This window comes from Chiroxiphia lanceolata, chromosome 11, assembly GCF_009829145.1.
Source record: "Chiroxiphia lanceolata isolate bChiLan1 chromosome 11, bChiLan1.pri, whole genome shotgun sequence".
Lineage (NCBI taxonomy): Eukaryota > Metazoa > Chordata > Aves > Passeriformes > Pipridae > Chiroxiphia > Chiroxiphia lanceolata.
In genome coordinates this window covers 6,263,314-6,280,897 of record NC_045647.1, presented here as the reverse complement: position 1 = coordinate 6,280,897, position 17,584 = coordinate 6,263,314, and the positions used below count along the sequence as shown (strand labels likewise).

Here is a 17,584-nt window from a genome sequence, read left to right as displayed (position 1 = left end):
ATTACAGAAATGCAGGGCATCAGGGGTGCAGAAAATCAAGAGCCCCTGGTTAGTTCAGAAACATCTTGTCAAAAATGCCTGTTTCTTATGGCTCACTGGAAGTAGTCAGCTCCTTCAAAGAACAGTGCTGTGTGTAAGATAAACCTGTCTCAGGTGAAACAAGACTCAGTCCTCTTGGGTTTTGTATTTCTGCATGTTGGCTGCGCTTCAGAGCCAGCCTCTGAGAGTTACTCAAATGCAGCTGTACGTGGAGAATGGTCTCTTTATAGACCTAATGTATTGTATGTCTGGAGAAAAGGCTTTGGTAGCCGGTGAGGAGGGAAGGAACAGGCAGGACTGGAGGACATAGGTCTCAAATGAGTAGGCTTGAAAAACAAGGGGGTTTTTGTTTGTTTAGTTGGTGGGGTTTTTTTAAGGAAAACAAACCTACTATCCTGGGAACCATTTGTCTTTTTCATTAGACATGCCTGATTCTAAGACAAGACACTTGGATGTTCCTAAAACTGTGTAACATCAGGGTCAGCCAGTCCTGCCCCTGCACACCCATCCTCTCTGGGAGGGCTGGCACAGGCTGTGCTGCTCCACTGGCCCAGGAACTGCTAAGAAAGATAAAAATCTTGAACTAACCATGCTCAAGGTGAGGTCTGGCTCTTCTGGCACTCAGTGGGGCCAGGATTTCTCTCTTTGTCTCGTTGCTGAGCAAAACTTAAAGCTCTTAGACTTTCTGCACCTCTAGTGATCCCACAAGTTTTTTTCACTGGCTTTAGCAATAAGATAATTTTCTCAAATCTATAGGTCTCACAAATTAACAGGTGTTTTACAAAAAGAGATATTTGGTTGGACTTCAGAGGCAATAGCTAGAGACAGGGAGCTGAGATACGTGGGCAGGTCTCCCTTGTGGGTTGCTGCACTGTAAGATGCTGAACAAGCAGAGAGAAAGGAATGCTTTGGTGGCTTCTGGAGAGGAGGGTGAGTGCACATGGGCACTTTTCTACCCTGTGAAATAAGTGGGCCATTGTAGTAAAGAGAATGGGGAGAGTCCAGCTGTTCCCCTGTGAGGCTGAGCAGGATCTGAAAATTGGTTGGGTCAGAACAGAAGTTCCTTGGTTTGGTTCTAAACTGGTTTCTGCCCACGCCATGGAGAGCAGGTTTGGGGTTGGATTTAGCTCCCCTGTTTTCTGTTCAGGTTCATTTGTCACCCCAGGCACAAGGCACTTATATTGAGGGGAAATCTGCTGATGAACTGAACCATAGGTCTACCTGAGGGCATTGATACATGAATTTCTTTGCTTGGTTCTCTTGGTTCCCACCTTCAGAGAGCTCAACTTCTGGGACCTGGGGTAGGCAGTACAGGGTGTGGACAAACCAGTTTGAGGGTGGGCTCAGCCTCGCTCTTAGTGGTCAGTGCAGATATATTTTGAGACATATCTTGAATCTTGCTGTGCAAAGACTGCTAGATAGCTTTCTGTGGAGAGTGAAGACTCTAATCTTTCTTGGAGCTCATTGCACTTGATTTTTAAAGTTAATAAGAATGAAAAGCTTACAGAATACTTCTGCCCAGGCAGCTGGGGTTCTCAGCAGTAATATACGTGTTTATAACTCCACCATTGAAACAATAAACCATATGCTATTTCCCTCCTAAAATTTACAGTCAGATCTGTTGCTGTTTAAGAGGGCAAGTAGAAAATAGAGGAATGTAGCCAAACTGGGCCTTAAATGGCTCTTTCCCTGCTGTATGGGTAGGTGTCCCTTTTCCTTTTTTCCTGGAGAAGCAGTCTAGTATTTCTTTTCTCTGTGCTCAGCTGCATATAAGTCAGGAGTAAATGAAACCCAGGCCCAGCTTTAAACCCATTTCCTTGCAGGCAGTGTGGTAAGTGTTCTACCATACCTTGCTCCCTCTTTGAGTAAGGGTTGGGCTGATTTAGGGATTAAGTCCTAATGGTTAAATAACCCTAATGTGTCTGCCATTTGCTTAGGTGCTGTATCAGGAAAACATATTTCCACAGGGCGTTTGGAGGCGTGATGTAACGTGCAGCGTGTGCATGCCATTAGCATAACGGCTGCATTTTTCTCACAAAGGAACAATGTACCCAACAGCTGTTCAGCAAACAGCCCTCTCTTTATTAGTGGCACAATAAGTGTCATTCACGCAGTCTTGAGGCGCAGTCGAAGGAATGCTGCACACCATCTGCACCAAAGAGAAGGAAACAAATGCAACCCTCACTCACGGCACTGCAGGCACGTTTGGGAGACTCAGATGGTCTTGGGTCATCAGTGCAGCATTTGAGACGGCCAGAGGAAAACAGTCAATAGATACAGAGCCAGATTGTGACACTCTTGGTCGTGCCTAGGCCACAAGTGGTTCTCTAGAAGTTGCTGAGCTTGCCAATGACGTCTGGAGATGTTTGGTAGAGTATCGAAGTAGTCAGTGCGAGGGGCTCACCATTTGATTTGGGCGCTCGCTTCTTGATGAAGAACCTTAAAAGGCTCATGTAGTTCTTCCATGTAAATTATTCACACAAGCCTATGAAGCACAGATTTATTAGCAGGTAGTAGCAGTGCAGATGCTCGAGGAAAACTGTCCCAACTTTGAAGTGATTTTTCAGAAGTGTTTTCCTCCCCAGACACACACATGGCCCTTCGTGCCATGGAAACGGAGTGTGGCTGTTCTGCCTTGCCATGGGAACACTGTTTGGAAGACATTTTCTTTAACCAGGCTTTTAGCACATCCATTTTGATTTACATCCAAATGGGTCACAGACATCAATGCAGCATTATATGGGCAGAAGAGGGGAATGAAATGCTTTTAACATGAAAAATATGCTCTTGCATGTAGGCCAACTTTTGTTCTCTTTCAATTTATCTAGGATTTGGGTGGGTTTAATTCTAGGACCAAAATCAGTGCTGGCATAAGTGAGCACAACTCCATTAGTGCAAATGGAGTCTCAACATTTATGTCAACAGTGAACTTAGATCATTGAATTTTTCCCATGTTTGGGCTTGCATGTTTCCTGCAAGATAATGTACACATGTACTTGCACATATGCTGCACATATGCACATAAAAATTCATTGGGGAGGACGTTTGGCTCTGTGCTCCATGTTTGACTTTATGTATAGAAACTGCAGTCAGCTTATGAGTTTTTTGCTTCTCCTGTAGCTAACGTGCCATGCATCTGTGAGGGTCAGCCATGCAGAATGCCACGTTGCAAGTAAAATCTCTGGTAACAAAGGCAAACTTGAAAACTGCTTTTCTTCCCTCAGCTTGCAGGACTGCACGTGCACACAGATCCATGTGATTAGTTTGTACAGATTTTTCTCCCCCCTGTTCTCGTGAAGTTGAACACTGTCTTGAACAGAGGGATATGTAGAAATACTAGAGATGCTTATCACTGGAGTGAACTGTAATATTTACTCAGCTGCAGGCCTCAAGTTTAGTGCGTGCCATGAGGTCTGCTTGCCTCTTAGTGCCTGAAGAATATCAAGACCAAGGCAGAGATGTCTCATTCTCTGTGGTGCTTCCTGCAGCACTTGGGGCGTTGGGCTGGTCATCGGGTTTGAGAGGTGTGAGTATTGCATTTTCCTCTGGATTACCATTGCTTAGATGTCCTGAATATAGACCAAGACCTGGCTGCGTTGGGAGCACAAAGCTGACAGCTGATTTCTGCTCCTAACTTCTACCATAAATGTATGGCAAAGGTGGCAGGCACACACAAGTAAGCAGTTGTGTGCACTAGTCAAAGGTTATTGGCCATCTGGAGGCCACGTGTCCACAGCACATGAGGAGTTCACATTTGTGGGCACCATATACTTCCCCTCCTGTATTTAAAGACAGCAGTAATATTTTCCTTTTTTGCTTGTTTTCAGATTGGAAGGCCTTTGGTATATCCTAAGAGTGACATTTCCAGTGCTCCTTCTGCCCAACAAAATGGGGTGTCCTCGTGTTCTCAGTATCAAAAGAGCTAAATAACATTTGTGGTGAGAATTAGAGGACATTGGCCTATAGAACAGTGTGAAATGGGATCACTAGGAAGAAAAGTAAGGCTCTGCCCACATATAAAATATGACCCTTCTCTGTGAACATTATCCCTGTGAATAATTGGAAATCTACATTCAGGCTTCCTGCTGTGTCCCATCCCCTGAGGCCACACCCGCTGTATTGCTTTACATGGTGCAGCAAAGCACAGTGAGATTTACATATATATCACATAAAAGTGTTTACAAAAAAAATTAGCATGTGATTGAGCTGGGAAGCTGCAGAGGGCCCCAACTGTACGAGTTTCCATGTGCTTCAGCCAGAAGATTTATTTCCAATTTGTTATTCATAAGGGAAGAGCGAGAGATTGGGATGGGGTCCTTTGAAGTGGAAAACAAAGTCTTCTATTCAGCCTTCAGCTTAATAGAATACACATGACACAGGCTTGGCATGGCGGCTGCTTTCATGTAATGTGCTCCTTGTCGTTCTGCTTTCCTAGGCTGTGAATACTAGTGGGAATGGGTATTGCCCTGGAAAAGTCAGGTTATCCCCTGCAGCCTTCTGCAGGAGGAGCACAGTGTGAGCAGGTAGGAGCCTTTTGGTGATGGTGGTGGGGAACCCAGGCTGAGCCAACTGTTGCAGTTGTGTGGCTTGTAATTCCCGGGCTGTGTTTCATATTGCAAGAGCACGTGTAAGGAGAGTGGTGTCATTGCAGGGCCTCTGCAGGCATTATGTGGCCACTTCTGCCCTTTTTGGAGCTGCTGAGCCGTGGCCCATGGGCTCTGAGCCTGCCTCTGAGCCATCCTCTGCCTGACCTGAGCTCTCGCTGTTTTCCCCCCGAGTGGAAGGCTCTTCTGAATCTGTGCAGCATCTAGGATGGCAGAGTGTGATCTAGGCCATATATCACTGCAAATAACCAGCCAATTCTGTTAAAAGTCTGTATTTTTGGGATATCTGTATATGGATCCTGAATTTCTTTCCAGGAACAAGGCCCTGATTTTACAGTAATCCACAAGTCTGTAATAGCTTCTGTGCTTTGCCCTGTCTTAATGGTGGTAAAACCTGCTCAGTGCAGCACAAAGGCAAGTGTTTTGAAAGAACTTACAATCCCAACTTACCACAAAGCCCTGTCAATTAGCTGGCCCATGGGCTATGAGAGGAAGCATGTGTGACCTTCAGCACGTCATCTTGGCCCGTAGCATTGTGTGGTTAGAAAGAATTTGGACCAGAGTCCTGCTGGTCCTCTTGGCCCTGTGACACTTGTTCCTCTTGGCTTCCTCCGGGGTGATGTCCTCGTGCCCTGCTTCTCTCTTGCTCTTCTGCGTGTTCAGGTTTGGAGCTCTGGGTGAATCACTGAAACTGGAGATGGAAAGAAATGCATGAAGTCATCTCATCCTGCCCTTGCCAACGCAGGATTATTCCCCACAGTACAATCTTGAGTGCCTTCTCCAATCTATTTTTAAATGACTCAAAGGAGAGGGCTTTCCTCTCCTCCCTGGGGAGACTGGCTCTGCGGTTCAGTAGACCTCACTCTTGGGGAATTTTCTTCCTGTTCTCCAGCCTCTATTCTCCTTTTCCCTAATTTAATTGAACTGTTCCTGGCTCCACCCTTTTAAACCATTTTCCATATTGCGTGATTGTTGCAAATACCTGTTGTCAATTTGCAGGCATAATGGATGGGAATTCATCACCGTGTGCCTTGCTTGGCAAAGGGTCTTTGTGCAGAGCTGCACTGGGAAGCCAGGCTTTATCAGAAACTAGATTTCAGAGCTACATGCCAAGAAATAAGAATGACCTTTTCCTTCTTCTTTGGACAATGACATTAACATAAAACCCCATCATGATTGAGAATAGGCTGGGCTTCTGGCAGACCCATGAATGTCTGTATTAATGGGCTGATTTTTCTCTTAGTCCTCCAGCAGCTCTTCCACAGTGCTTTTTTTTCATGGCAGAAGTAGCTGCTGTAAGTTCTTGGATTTAGCTGTAGAGGTACAGACCTTTGGAGAACGTTTAATGAAAAAATACAGTAATTCTGTTTTTTATCAAGTGGTTCCAGCATTTAAGTTTCTAAACCCTGATTTTCAATTTGAGGTTTTTTTAAGCACCTGAAGTGTTTTGGAAAGGGGTGTTGAGGGTGGGATTTATGTTGTTACAACACCCAGACACTTTGGAAGGTAGTGCTGTTTGTCTTAAGGAGCACTGTGTCCTTCATCCAGCAGGACTGAGCTGTGAGAAAACTCTGTGTCCAGAAGACTGTAAGTTATTCCAGAAAAGCATATTATGGTTTTGAAGAATTATGAATCCCTATTTATTTATTTATGAGATGAAAATGAGTTTCTGCTGTGGGTGACGGCAGAATAGCATCCCATACTAAAAACACCAGGAAAAGAATGGCTAGCATTAAAGAGGCTGGAATCCCTTTAGTGCTTTCGTACAGCAGAGCTGCAGCTATTTAGCTGTGGCAGGGTACCAAACAACATTGTGGCTGGCCATTGTTGCTTGAACAGTTTGATTTTTAAAACATTCAACTGAAATATAACCACCAGCCAAGTTGGAATAAGCGAGTCACGAGGACAGTGTATTAAATGAAGAGTCAGCAAACAAGGGAAGAGTTCTCCTGCTCCAGTGGAAAGTTGCTGTACTGAAGACCAGGAGCCCCAGAGCAATATCTCAGCCTAGCACAGCTACCAATTGCTTTTAAGAAAATTTTATAGCATAGAAGTAATATGACTTTAAAAAGAAGGGGAAGGCCTCAGCTATAAAATAAAATTCCTGATTTCTCTGTGGTAGGCCTCAGAAGGGCCATGGATCCCATCCCGTTTTGCTCAGCGCTGATCCTCACATCATAAACCAGAAACCTCTCCTCCAGAGAGCTTCCAGCGTTAAGTGTTTTAGGAGATGGGGATGGGGGGATGGAGCAGAGTGGAGGAGGAGAGAACACAGTGACCATGGCTGCCATAGTACAACCATCCCAGCTGGCCTTTGCTGCTGGCACCACTCGGGCTCATCAGACGGGCTGAGGTGACTCCTGAGAGGTTTTTAGGAGGCACTGTTCCTGTTGGTGCTTTCAAAGGTGCATGTTGAAATGCTGCTGTGAGCTGAGGGCTGGCAGCAGGGTGGGTGGGAGCCGAGGAGAGGAGGGTACGTGGTCCCTAATGATGCCAAGTGAGAAACAGAGACACGCCTGCTTTGGGATATAAGGGGAGTGCTAAGAGTAATTCCTGAACGATGGGGTTTTTGGGGGACAGTGATGGGAAGGGTTGGTTTAGGAAAGGTAGGGGAGCAAACAGGACTTAGATCTTGTGGTTCTGGGAACTATTCATTTTAAGTAGGAGCCTTGGTACATCTGAGCTGAGCTGAGCTGATGCTGGTTCTTGCATGCCTCTCCCCCCCACCCCGCTCAGTGTTTTGCTTTGCGTTGTTTTATCTGCCAAAAAGAAAATAAATTCACAAAATATTTGCAAAGTTGCATGGCCACAGGCTTAAATACATACATATGAATTCCCTGAAAGCAATTTGCTTCAAGCCCTCAGTTCCAGACATCTCTCTCACTCCATCTGCTCGTTCAAGTACACAAGTTCCTTGGGAAAAATCACTTATTACATCACTGAAAAATGCCACAAAAATAGCTTTTCACTTAAGTTCCCATCCTCGGAGTTAACTCACATGGGGATCAGATAGATTCAAACATTTAATAACTTTTTATTTTCCTTTCTCTTTAAACACAGGATCTCTGGTCATGGAAGCAGGGTCACGTGGTGGATTCTTGGCAGTCAGCAGTCTGTGGAGCTTTTGCAGGTGCAAAGGATTATATGTTATACTGGGAAAGACTAAAGAAGAAAGGGAAAAATGTGCAAATCTATTAAGTATAGCAGAACAACATTCCTTTGTAATTCAAGTTTGTTTAGAAGAAAACGGACCAGTTGTTGTTTGGAAATAGGAAAGTCAGCAAAGGAAAGAGAAGAATTAAAAAAAAAAGACTCAGCCAGGGTGTCTGTTTGAAAGACAACCAATTTGTTTTTGACAAATTTCAGTTATTTAAAAACCAGGGGCCTGTCAGTCAGGCTTTGTGATTATTTCAAAGTTGATCTGGAAAATCCTCATCCAGGAGAAACTTTGCTTGGGTGGGGGGGTTTGTGCAGCTGTCCGCTCCCAGCACTTCCCCAGGGGCTGAAGTGATTGCAGTGAGAGGCCATGATTCACCATTCATGTGACAGCTCTGACAGCCATGTAGATTAACTGGAGGCAGGAGAGCAGAGGAGAGCACTGCTCAGCCCGGAGGCAAAAGCCTTCCACAGCAAAAAAGCCCAGAGGACACAACATCTGGGCAATCTCCAGACACTAGAACAAGAATAAAGAGTGGCAGAGTACAATACTGCACTATTTATTACCAAACGAGCCAGAAGTTAATTGAATTCTTCAGTAGTCTTCTTGCTTGATTTTAGCCTACTGTACTTGTTTCCAAAAAAAAAAAAAAAAAAAAAAGGAGAGGAAAAAAATCAATTAGTGACTCATCAGTATAGCTGACAAGTTTGAGGGAGGAGAGACTCAACTGTCTTAATAGAAAAAACAGATTAGTAGTTAAGAGATGGATAGCCAGAGCTTTTCCCCATGGAGCTAAAACACATTTCGAGATTCCAAACCAGTAACAGAATATGTGGAAAAAATAAATCCTGTTTAAAGAGAAATTATAGCATTTCTAGAAATAGAGATTATCAAAAGCAATGCTTGTTCTTTGATAACTTAAATTCAGAGCCATTACATCGTATGTAACTTCTTAAAAATAAGTTGTGTTATGGGAAATGAAGTATTAATAGCAGCAGAATTCCTGCAGAGACTGAAGCTTCGTTTTGAAGGGCACTGAAGCTGCGCAGCTGAGGGAAGGGACTGTGTCTGTAGCTGCACAGTTTAGTAGGTTGGGTGTGTGAGCAGTGAGGGAATGGTTTAGGTAGAACTGATTCCATTTTGGGGCAGAGGGAATATTTTAGATGACCTCTCGTGGTCTTGTCCAGCTGTAATTTCTCTGTTTATGTGATGGGAAGGGAATTTTATTCTGCTTAAAATCCCGCTGCTGGATTCTACAAACTGACTTCATCAATCAGTGCAAACAAAACCAGAGCGATTAAAGCAGGTCGTTCATTTTTGTTTTGAAACAAATCAAGCTATCAGACTAAAAATGTTTAAAATGCAATCTGTAGGTCTGCAGGTGTGATGGGGATCATTAATTTACCTCTGTTGATTTCTTTACAGTCAGATTGATACAAAAACTGTGTTCAGGCATGTTCAGAGAGCTGGAAAGGTTATCTGATTTACCCAAGGCCTTGCAGAGTAATTTCCTGAAGTCCAATTTGGTGCCTCAGTTGGAAATCTAGCCCAGTGCCTCCAATTTCTTCTCTGAGTGTCTTGATTCTGACCAGCTGTGCTTGGACTTGCTACTATTAATGGATGTTCAGCAGTGTCTGCTGCTTTTCTAGGAGAAATATTGCAGAAGGAGCTTTCAGAGGCACACTGGGGAGACCTAAGACTTGGTGTTGGAGGAGACACCAGGTCCTGGAGCAGCACAGAGACTTCCAGGTCTGTGGTGGTGGTAGATGGGACAGTTCAACCTACCTGCCTTCATAGGCTCTATTCCCCCAGCAAAATCTTTGCAAAGCTGGAGTCCTGTTTTGTAGGTCATGTTGTGATCAGTGATTGTAAATATTCTCTGGGTCATCCTTCCAGCTTCACTTCCTCCATCCTGGTTTTCCTTCTCTGTGCTTTGTTTCCTTATTCTTTCCTTTTCACCAGCAGTATCGCAAACTTCCTTTCTCATGTGTCCTTTGAGGACCTGCTTCGAAACTCACAAGGTTCAGCTCTTTTTGGATCAGAACCTCCCCACTGCCTCCCTCTGCAGACATGTAACATGCAGGCCCTCCTTCTTGATCTGTTCTGGTACTGCATCCGTTCTATTTCACTGAAAATATTTAGCCTTCTTGCTGAGGAGAGGCAGTGAAAAAATAATTTCCTGCTTTCTGAAGAATGGATTCCACAGTTAAAAATTAACCACCTACATATAGCTTCAAACAAACTAAGAAAAAAAAACCTGAATTCTTTATCCCTTTCTTTCCACCCTAAAACAAAAGAAATCAAAACCTCACGAGTACCCTGTGAATAAAACAAGATGGATGCGTGCATCCAAAGTGATTTAAAATCTTCATGTTATAAACCTTAAAAGAAAAATGCTATCCAAAAAACAACCTTTACACAAAGAGATGCTGTAAAATGCCACCATGGTAGTAGTGGGATGGTGAAATCACACAGACACACTTTTCTTCTCTGTTCTTTACTTGAATTCAATATTTTCTAAAAATATGTTAGAGGTCCTGGGGGGCAGGGTAATAAGCTGAAACAAACTGAAAGAAAAGTCCTATTTAGCTTCCCTTTATGGCACACACACGTGTCCGTGTGCATTGGTTAGTTCCTAGCTGAATTATAACTGTTTGGTGAAGACAGAACCAAGAGCAACAATCTGTTGAATTCCAGCCCCAGTGCCTGTGAAATGGCAGCAGTTTCAGGCAAAGTGCTGCTGGTGAGAGGCCTGATGCTGCTGTGTTGAGCACAGATGTATGTATGTATGTATGTGATCTGTGGGGGTTTTATAGAAATGTAACAGGCATGAGCATAGATACCAGAGATTTGGAATTGCTCTGGCTCATCTGTTAATAATTTAATCCCTTGAGACCTTTTCTGGCTTTGTCATCATCTCTGGTGTCTTAACTAGAGATGTTTGGAGCAGTGAGGGAGTGGGAGAAGGTGGTATCTGAGCAGCCAGTGGGGAAGAACCCAAGGATAGATCTGCATATTTTAAGCCTCGGGTTGTGTTTGAACCAAACCTTGCCTTGTATCTGAGCTGTCTGGGCATGGTGTGGAGGCAGAGGAGGGAAGCATGTCCCTGTGCTGTGGGCAGACCAGGTATGATTGTGGTTGTGCTCCATGCTCGAGTCTTCTCTGGGCTTCAGCTGCCTGACCGGACCACTGCACCCTGGCCCTGCAGTGTACCAGGGCAGGCTGTTCCAGAGGAGCTCCTGGGTGAGTCCTGTGTGTCCTCCAGGGAAGTGGGACACTAGCAAGGAAATCCTGCCATCGGGTATTAGCTGTCAGGAAAGCAAAGTACTGCCCTGGAGGTCTCCAGCTTGTCAAAGAACCTGAATGTCCATTTGATGCAATTGAAAATTACCTCTGTTAAGATGCCTTCTTTCTCCCTATCTAAAAAAAGTGTGGCTTCACATTAATAATTAATGCTCTGTGGTGACAAAGTCACGGAGGATGGAGGTGCAAGTCTAGTGAGACACAACACAACAACGAGAGCTTTTTGCACATTAACGGGGAGGATTTCCCGTCACTTTTGTTTTGATCTAATCGGCTCTGACAAGATTACACACTGTGTCTAAAAGCCTCTTTAACTCCATAGCTCTGAATAAATTTTTGAGTAGTTCTCAAGATTTCCCTGCAGAGTCTGCTTGGACCGGGCTCCTAACCCTGAATTGGTTAAATCTCTGAGGAAGCAGTGCTCTGTCTTGGTATTTCTGCTGAAATCCAAAGAGGTTCTTGGGTCACTTTGCTCTACCACTGGCAGGTGTTGTTCCCACACTGATAAAGGACCAGAATAAACTTCCTCTTAAAAAAAAATTGACATAATATCAATAAAATAAAAGTTCAAATAAGAACTTATTGATTGAAGAGTTCTGAAAAAGACCCTTTGTGAACTTGGAAGTCAGTCGGTGTAAGAGGATGCTGTGAGGTTTAGGTTGGACCTGAGCCACTGAGTTTTTCAATCCAGATTTGGGATTTGATCCTGAATCAGTCCTGGGTAGCCTTCAGATGACAGTACAGAAAATAAGAATGAAGAAAGCCTATAGTACAGCTCGGTGTGGATTTTTTTTCTCTTCCTCAGATGGGCTAATTCCAGCAAGGAAATTAGTCAGGCACGAGTTCTTGTCTCTTGAAACAAGCTTGACCTACTGAACTGGGCTGGTATTGCAGAAGAAAGAGCAGAGGTCTGGTCAGATGACAGGAACACAGAATCAGGAGTAACCTCTGTGAAGGCCAGAAGGGTTCCCTGGACCCTTTAGAACGGGTAACTGAAGGAGAACTTGTCTTCATCCCTTCATAGGATCTTATTTGAGAATTGTGTCAAAGTACCTGTGAAACATTTTCCTGTAGCAGCAAATTCTACAGGCAGCCACCTTACTGCAAGGACCCAGGGCTGTGTATTGTTCTCAGGTGAAGTATTTCACTCTCTTCTGATGTTTTTATTCGTGTATGACAGCTAAAAAGGGTAGAAAATGCCAACAGGAGCCTATCTTTAATCTTAAAGACTTTTTATTCTTGTTGCCAAATAAAGGTAGACCATTCTCTGCAGGTGTCTGTCACTAGCACTTCCATCAAGCACTGGTCCCTGGGAAAGTGTGAGTAGCAGAGGGATTTTCTGTTTAACACCCTGAGCTCAGCTGATGTGTGAATATACAGTGACCATTGTAACTTCTTGGGAGACAGGTGATGAATTTCCCACTGCTGAGTGAAGGTTTATTTTCCCAATAGAGGAATTTGTCGCTCTGCTAGAAGTATTAATGAGCCAAGAGCCTTATCCCACGTGAAAATCCATGTTTATACCTACTTGCTGAGCCCAAGTCATCACCAGATCTTTCTAGGGCAAGGGAGAAAGGAGCCTTGTCCAGGAGTGAGTTGGTGAGTGAATCTGAACACAGACTGCCTGCAAAGGTGCCCTTTTCTCCGTCAGCTCTGCAGAGAGGTTGGAATGATTAGAAGTGTGAGGCTGGGTGTACCTGGGCCTTTCTTGCCCATTCAATACTATGATGGTTTTCCTGGTTGCTGGCTCGTTGAGCAGACTCTAGCCTTTTATGGCAGCTCTTGGAGAATTCAGTGACAGCAGGAGTAGAATGACTAAATAAATAGAAGTGATTTAAAGATCTGTTGGGTCCTAATGTGTATTAGTGCAGTGCACAGCTCTCCTATTTTGAATGAGTAGACTCTGGCTGTACTGGTTTGTATCTGTTGTATTAATCTGATGATTGGAAACAGTCATGTTTTAATTTCCTTCAACTGGCTGGAGTAGGTGGGACTGAGCAGGACCTCACTGATGCTGTGGCCTGTTCCTGGATAGCTGTGCACTAACGTTGAAGAAGTCATTCTAAAATTACCTTGGACATTTAGGGTTAAGGCTGGAGCAAATTCGTTTTGTCAGACTCCCTGCCTTCAAAAAAAAAGCAGTTTCCAACAAATGCTAGCTTTAATCTTGTGTTTTTGTCAAGCATATACAAACTTGCTTTTAATTTAGCCGCTATCCTGCTGCTTGTTGTGCTTATGAAGCATTTTATTGTTGCTGTTGTCATTCTGAATTGATTGGTAAATCTGTACCAAATACTTCTCAGTGATGGAAAAAGAAACATTGAAATTTTAATAACACAAGAGTAGGAAAGATCCAGATGTTAGCTGGGGAAAAATGAAAACCAATCAGCCTTGATTAAACTTTTCAGATAAGAATTTGGGAACATCGTGTCAGGATAAATTGTGTTTGTTCTAATCACTCTATCAGCCAAGATTGAAGCTGCTGCCAATAAGAAACTCTTAGGAACAAATGCATAAAAAAATTTGCAGGGATCTGATAAAGGACATAAGTTGGTCTGACTAACATGTTACCATCAACGCTGTAGCTGGATGGTGCTTTGAGATTTTTTCCTTGTTGCAGGTCTGACAGCCATGTGTTCACTGTTTAATTTTATCTTGTGCTGTGGGCAAAGGAAGGGCTTCTACATCCAGACTTGTAAAGCCACTATTTTCCATGAAGATTATTTTTACCGTTCTAAAAATACACCGCTGACATGAGCACCAAAGTTTCTATCCAGACCATTCCCTCAAAGCCTTTGGGTCACTTACTCAAAAACTGGCTCGCAGTAAAAAGATTTCTGGACTGGAATTCAGTTTAACTCGCTCACAAAGTTTCTGCTTTGACTTCTTGAATGCAACCCATTTTTCTGCTTTTCAATGAGGTCCCACTGCTGGAAAGGTTCCGGCAGAGCGAACCACATGGGCCGACCTTACGGGAGCGGAAGCTGCTCCCAAACCAGGCATTTTGGGCTCTTCACTAACTCAGCTTCCCTGCTATTCTTGTTTGAGATCCAGGGCACTGCACATGTGCCTTACTGCATCTCCTGAACTGTCATGGGACATTCCTTAATTAGCTGTAAGAAGTCAAGGAGGGTGCCAGCTGGCCCAGCCTCCTCTGTCGTAAAACAGGGGTTTAATATGTTCAAGCTAAGGTGATGGAGAGAGAGAGATGCAGGTAAGAACACGAGCCAGCAGGGAAAATGGATTTTTTTCATTACTTTACACGTTTTGGAAGAAATGCTTTTTCCCCTCTCCCATCCCAAGAAAAAAGAAATCAATTTTTTGAACATTCCTTAAAACTTGGAACAGAAAATAGATTATTTTTAGCTTATTCCCTGGGTACTGTGTAGGCTTCAGTCTTTGGAGTCATTTTGTTCCCTGCTGTAGCAGATACAGGATTTATACAAGCTCTAGAGAAAAAAGAACAGCAGGAAGAAGAAGAATTTCAGAACAAGTCTCTCCTTTCTCTCCCCACCCTTTCTTCCCCTTTCATTCTTCACTTACTGCTGCTCCTGCATTTCAGAAGTTTCCTTCACTTTGGCTCTTCCTTAGCATGAATTACTTACTTGAAATATTGTGAACAGAGAAGGAGAGATTATAGTTAATTTTAGGATGGGGAAATAAGGCAAAGGGAATGAAATCCTGGGAGAAAAAACAGCAAAGCTGCTCCCTAGATAGCACAAGAGGCCAGGCTGTAAACCACAGGGTTAGAATGTAGAGCCAGACACACACACGTTTGTGGGTGAGACATGTGGATGGATAAGCTGGATTTCTGGCTTTCAGGAGGAAAGTCACAGCTGAGCTGGCTGCGGCAAGTATAAGTAATGAGCTCCAAGGGTGAAGTTTGGGAGTGATTAGAGAGAATAAAAATGGCCCTGAGGGGAAGATGGCACTTGTGGCAGCAGACTTCTAACAGTTTTCTAAGACCTTTGGGCAGCTTCACATTGTTGTTATCCGAAGTGGAGCTGATTTCATTTGTGGGAGATGAGCTCCATCCCAAACACTGGCTTGTCTTTTTTCCTTCAAACAGTCCCAGGTCTAACAGTCCAGATCCAGTCTGTCTGTATCTAGTGGTTAACTTTGCCTCTGAAGCTTGTGTGTTTCAGATGCAGAGCATCTTTTTATCTTTGTAGCATTTGATTGGTCAGACTTTAATTCCCGAGGACGAACACAGTGGGACTGGTTTATTTTCCCATCTCTGCAAATGAGTAAGCAGGTTCTTCCTTTCAGACTTGCTGTAGATGTTGGAAGTGGAATCCGTTATCATTGCAACCTTCATGTGTTCATACATGTAGAGTCCAAAACAAAAGGACAGTAGTCTCACTGGGGGATGTTTGGATTTACAGTTAACTAGTATAGAGCTGTTTTCTTAAGTCAACACACAATAACAAAACACTCTGTGTGCAGACCCTCGACAAACGTACCTGGGCTCTGACAGGGGGGAAAATGCTGTAGGCATTAATAACAGAGCAGTGTTGACCACAGCCCTGGGAATTATAGGCAGTGTGGCATTCATATCCACCCAACAATGTCTCACTTGTGTTTGGTATTTTCATTTTCTCAGGTGGATTCGCAGCTGTAGTCACCACACCTCTCGACGTAGCAAAGACGAGAATTATGTTGGCAAAGGTAAGAGTGAAGGAGTCCAGCAGACACGCAGGTGACTGGCCTGGTAGTTCCAGGCTTTCTGTAGGGTCGTTACAGAATGAAATCCAGCACCTATTAATAATTGTTTCTGCTCTTGTCCTCGAAGGCAGGATTAGATGTGAACAGGCACTGCATGCAGAACTAATGAAATCGTTGTGTTCCTTTCCTTGAATTGCTGCTCTGGTCCTTTCCCAATGGGCTTGTCTGAAACAAGGCTTGGGCTTGACCAGAGTCTCATGCAGTGTCTTTAGGAGAAAATCCTTGCAGAGTCAGACACCCAAAGTTAAACTGCCCATCAGGGATTTATTCCTCCGTTGTTTTGATAACTGTTGGGCTTCAGAGTGTGTGTGTGTGTCTTTTCTGAGAAGGGCTTGGCACTGGATTTTGTGTCCTAAAATTTTAAGCCGTAGAGATTGTGATGGCCCTCATCTGCCAACCAGAGCAAAAGGAAGATTGCTTATAAGATCAGTAAGTTTAATAAGTTTATAAATTGACAGTGGGTCTGATGTTCCCATCATCATCTCACTGACCCAGAGCAGAGCTACATAGCTAAAAGCCCTGAGCAGGTGGATATTCCTAAAGCCTTTCTCTACCCTGAAAAGAGCTGTTGTGTTGGCAAAGGACAGAGATCCTGGAAGCTGTATGGGTGATTTTCACTCTGTTGCTCATGTCTCTCAGTATGGGGGTGTAACTTGTTGATAACATGAACCTCCCCAGCCAAGTCACACACATCTGTGCTCACCGTGTTGCTGGGTGTATCTGTCATTGCTGGGCTGCATCTGCTGCAGATTCTTTGTCTTTCAATAGTGTGGGTGATAAAACTGTAAGAACCAGGTTTGAATTATCTGTGCCCCTGTCCTGGGCAACCAGGTAACATTGGTAGGGGAATGAAGGTGCTTTGAGGTGTTCTAAGACCATTCATACAGCTTCTTTATATTAGTTATCTGCACAAACTAGATCACACGTCTAATAACTACAGAATCTGTAGTTCTGCTGTTTGTCCTCTGGTTTGCACTTAAGGCAATTTTCACATGCAATGCACTGCTCAGGTTTTGGGGCTTTTTTAAAAAATCTCAAGGATGCTGTCCTGCAGTGAGTCACTTGTTGGTGCTTTAAGAGTGTGTTTTTGTTAAGGTCTGAATCTCTACCAGCAGTGTCCACTCTCTCTCTCTCTCTCTCTCTCTCTCTCTCTGTGGTGCAGGCTGGTTCCAGAAATGCCACTGGGAATGTTTTGACTGCGCTTGGTGGCATCTGGAGGACACAAGGCCTGTCAGGGTAAGGACATGCTGCACCTCAGGTGTTGTATCTCTGTGTGTCAGGGGATGGGAGAGGATGGGATGGTTGCTTATATTTAAATTCTGTCAAAGAGAAAAGATTTTGATTGCTGTACACCTGGACAGGGAGCAGCTAGCTAAGAACAAGTCCCTCAGGCCGTAGCGCTGGCTGGGGACAATGTCCAGGGAAGAGCACAGAAACAGGGATTATTGGGAGTATATCCATGGTACATTCTCTAAGCCCAGCTCCAGGTGTCAGAGGTGAGGGTGGTTTTGTGTTAACAATCCATGATGGACTTTGTGAGTGTTTGTGTTTTGTATCCATTTAAATTCAGGCTTGCACATCTTGTGGCAGTGAGGACCACAGTTTCCTCTTGAGGTGTATGAATCTCCCCTCCTGAGATGTCAGAGAAGGACAGCATAGGAGTCATGTGTCCCTTATGGACAGTCTTTTCCACCTACTGGCTATTTCTTATGCTGCAGAAGTCTGGATTGATATCAGTCCAGTCTCTTAACTGCCT

At 44.0% G+C, this 17,584-nt stretch overlaps 1 protein-coding gene across 3 annotated transcripts in view; it reads left to right on the top strand.

Moving 5' to 3' along the window:
* The window catches only part of SLC25A26 (solute carrier family 25 member 26), a 96,779-nt gene that overhangs the window by 63,440 nt on the left and 15,755 nt on the right, over window positions 1-17,584 (top strand). For all 3 annotated transcript variants that reach the window (XR_004359007.1, XM_032698794.1, XM_032698793.1), the window contains 3 exons: window positions 7,704-7,773; window positions 15,707-15,771; window positions 16,991-17,064. Coding sequence is in view for 2 of the 3 variants with exons in the window: in XM_032698794.1 (XP_032554685.1) it covers window positions 7,704-7,773; window positions 15,707-15,771; window positions 16,991-17,064 (209 nt within the window). In the remaining variant the exon portion in view is untranslated. The remainder of the gene's footprint in view (window positions 1-7,703; window positions 7,774-15,706; window positions 15,772-16,990; window positions 17,065-17,584) is intronic.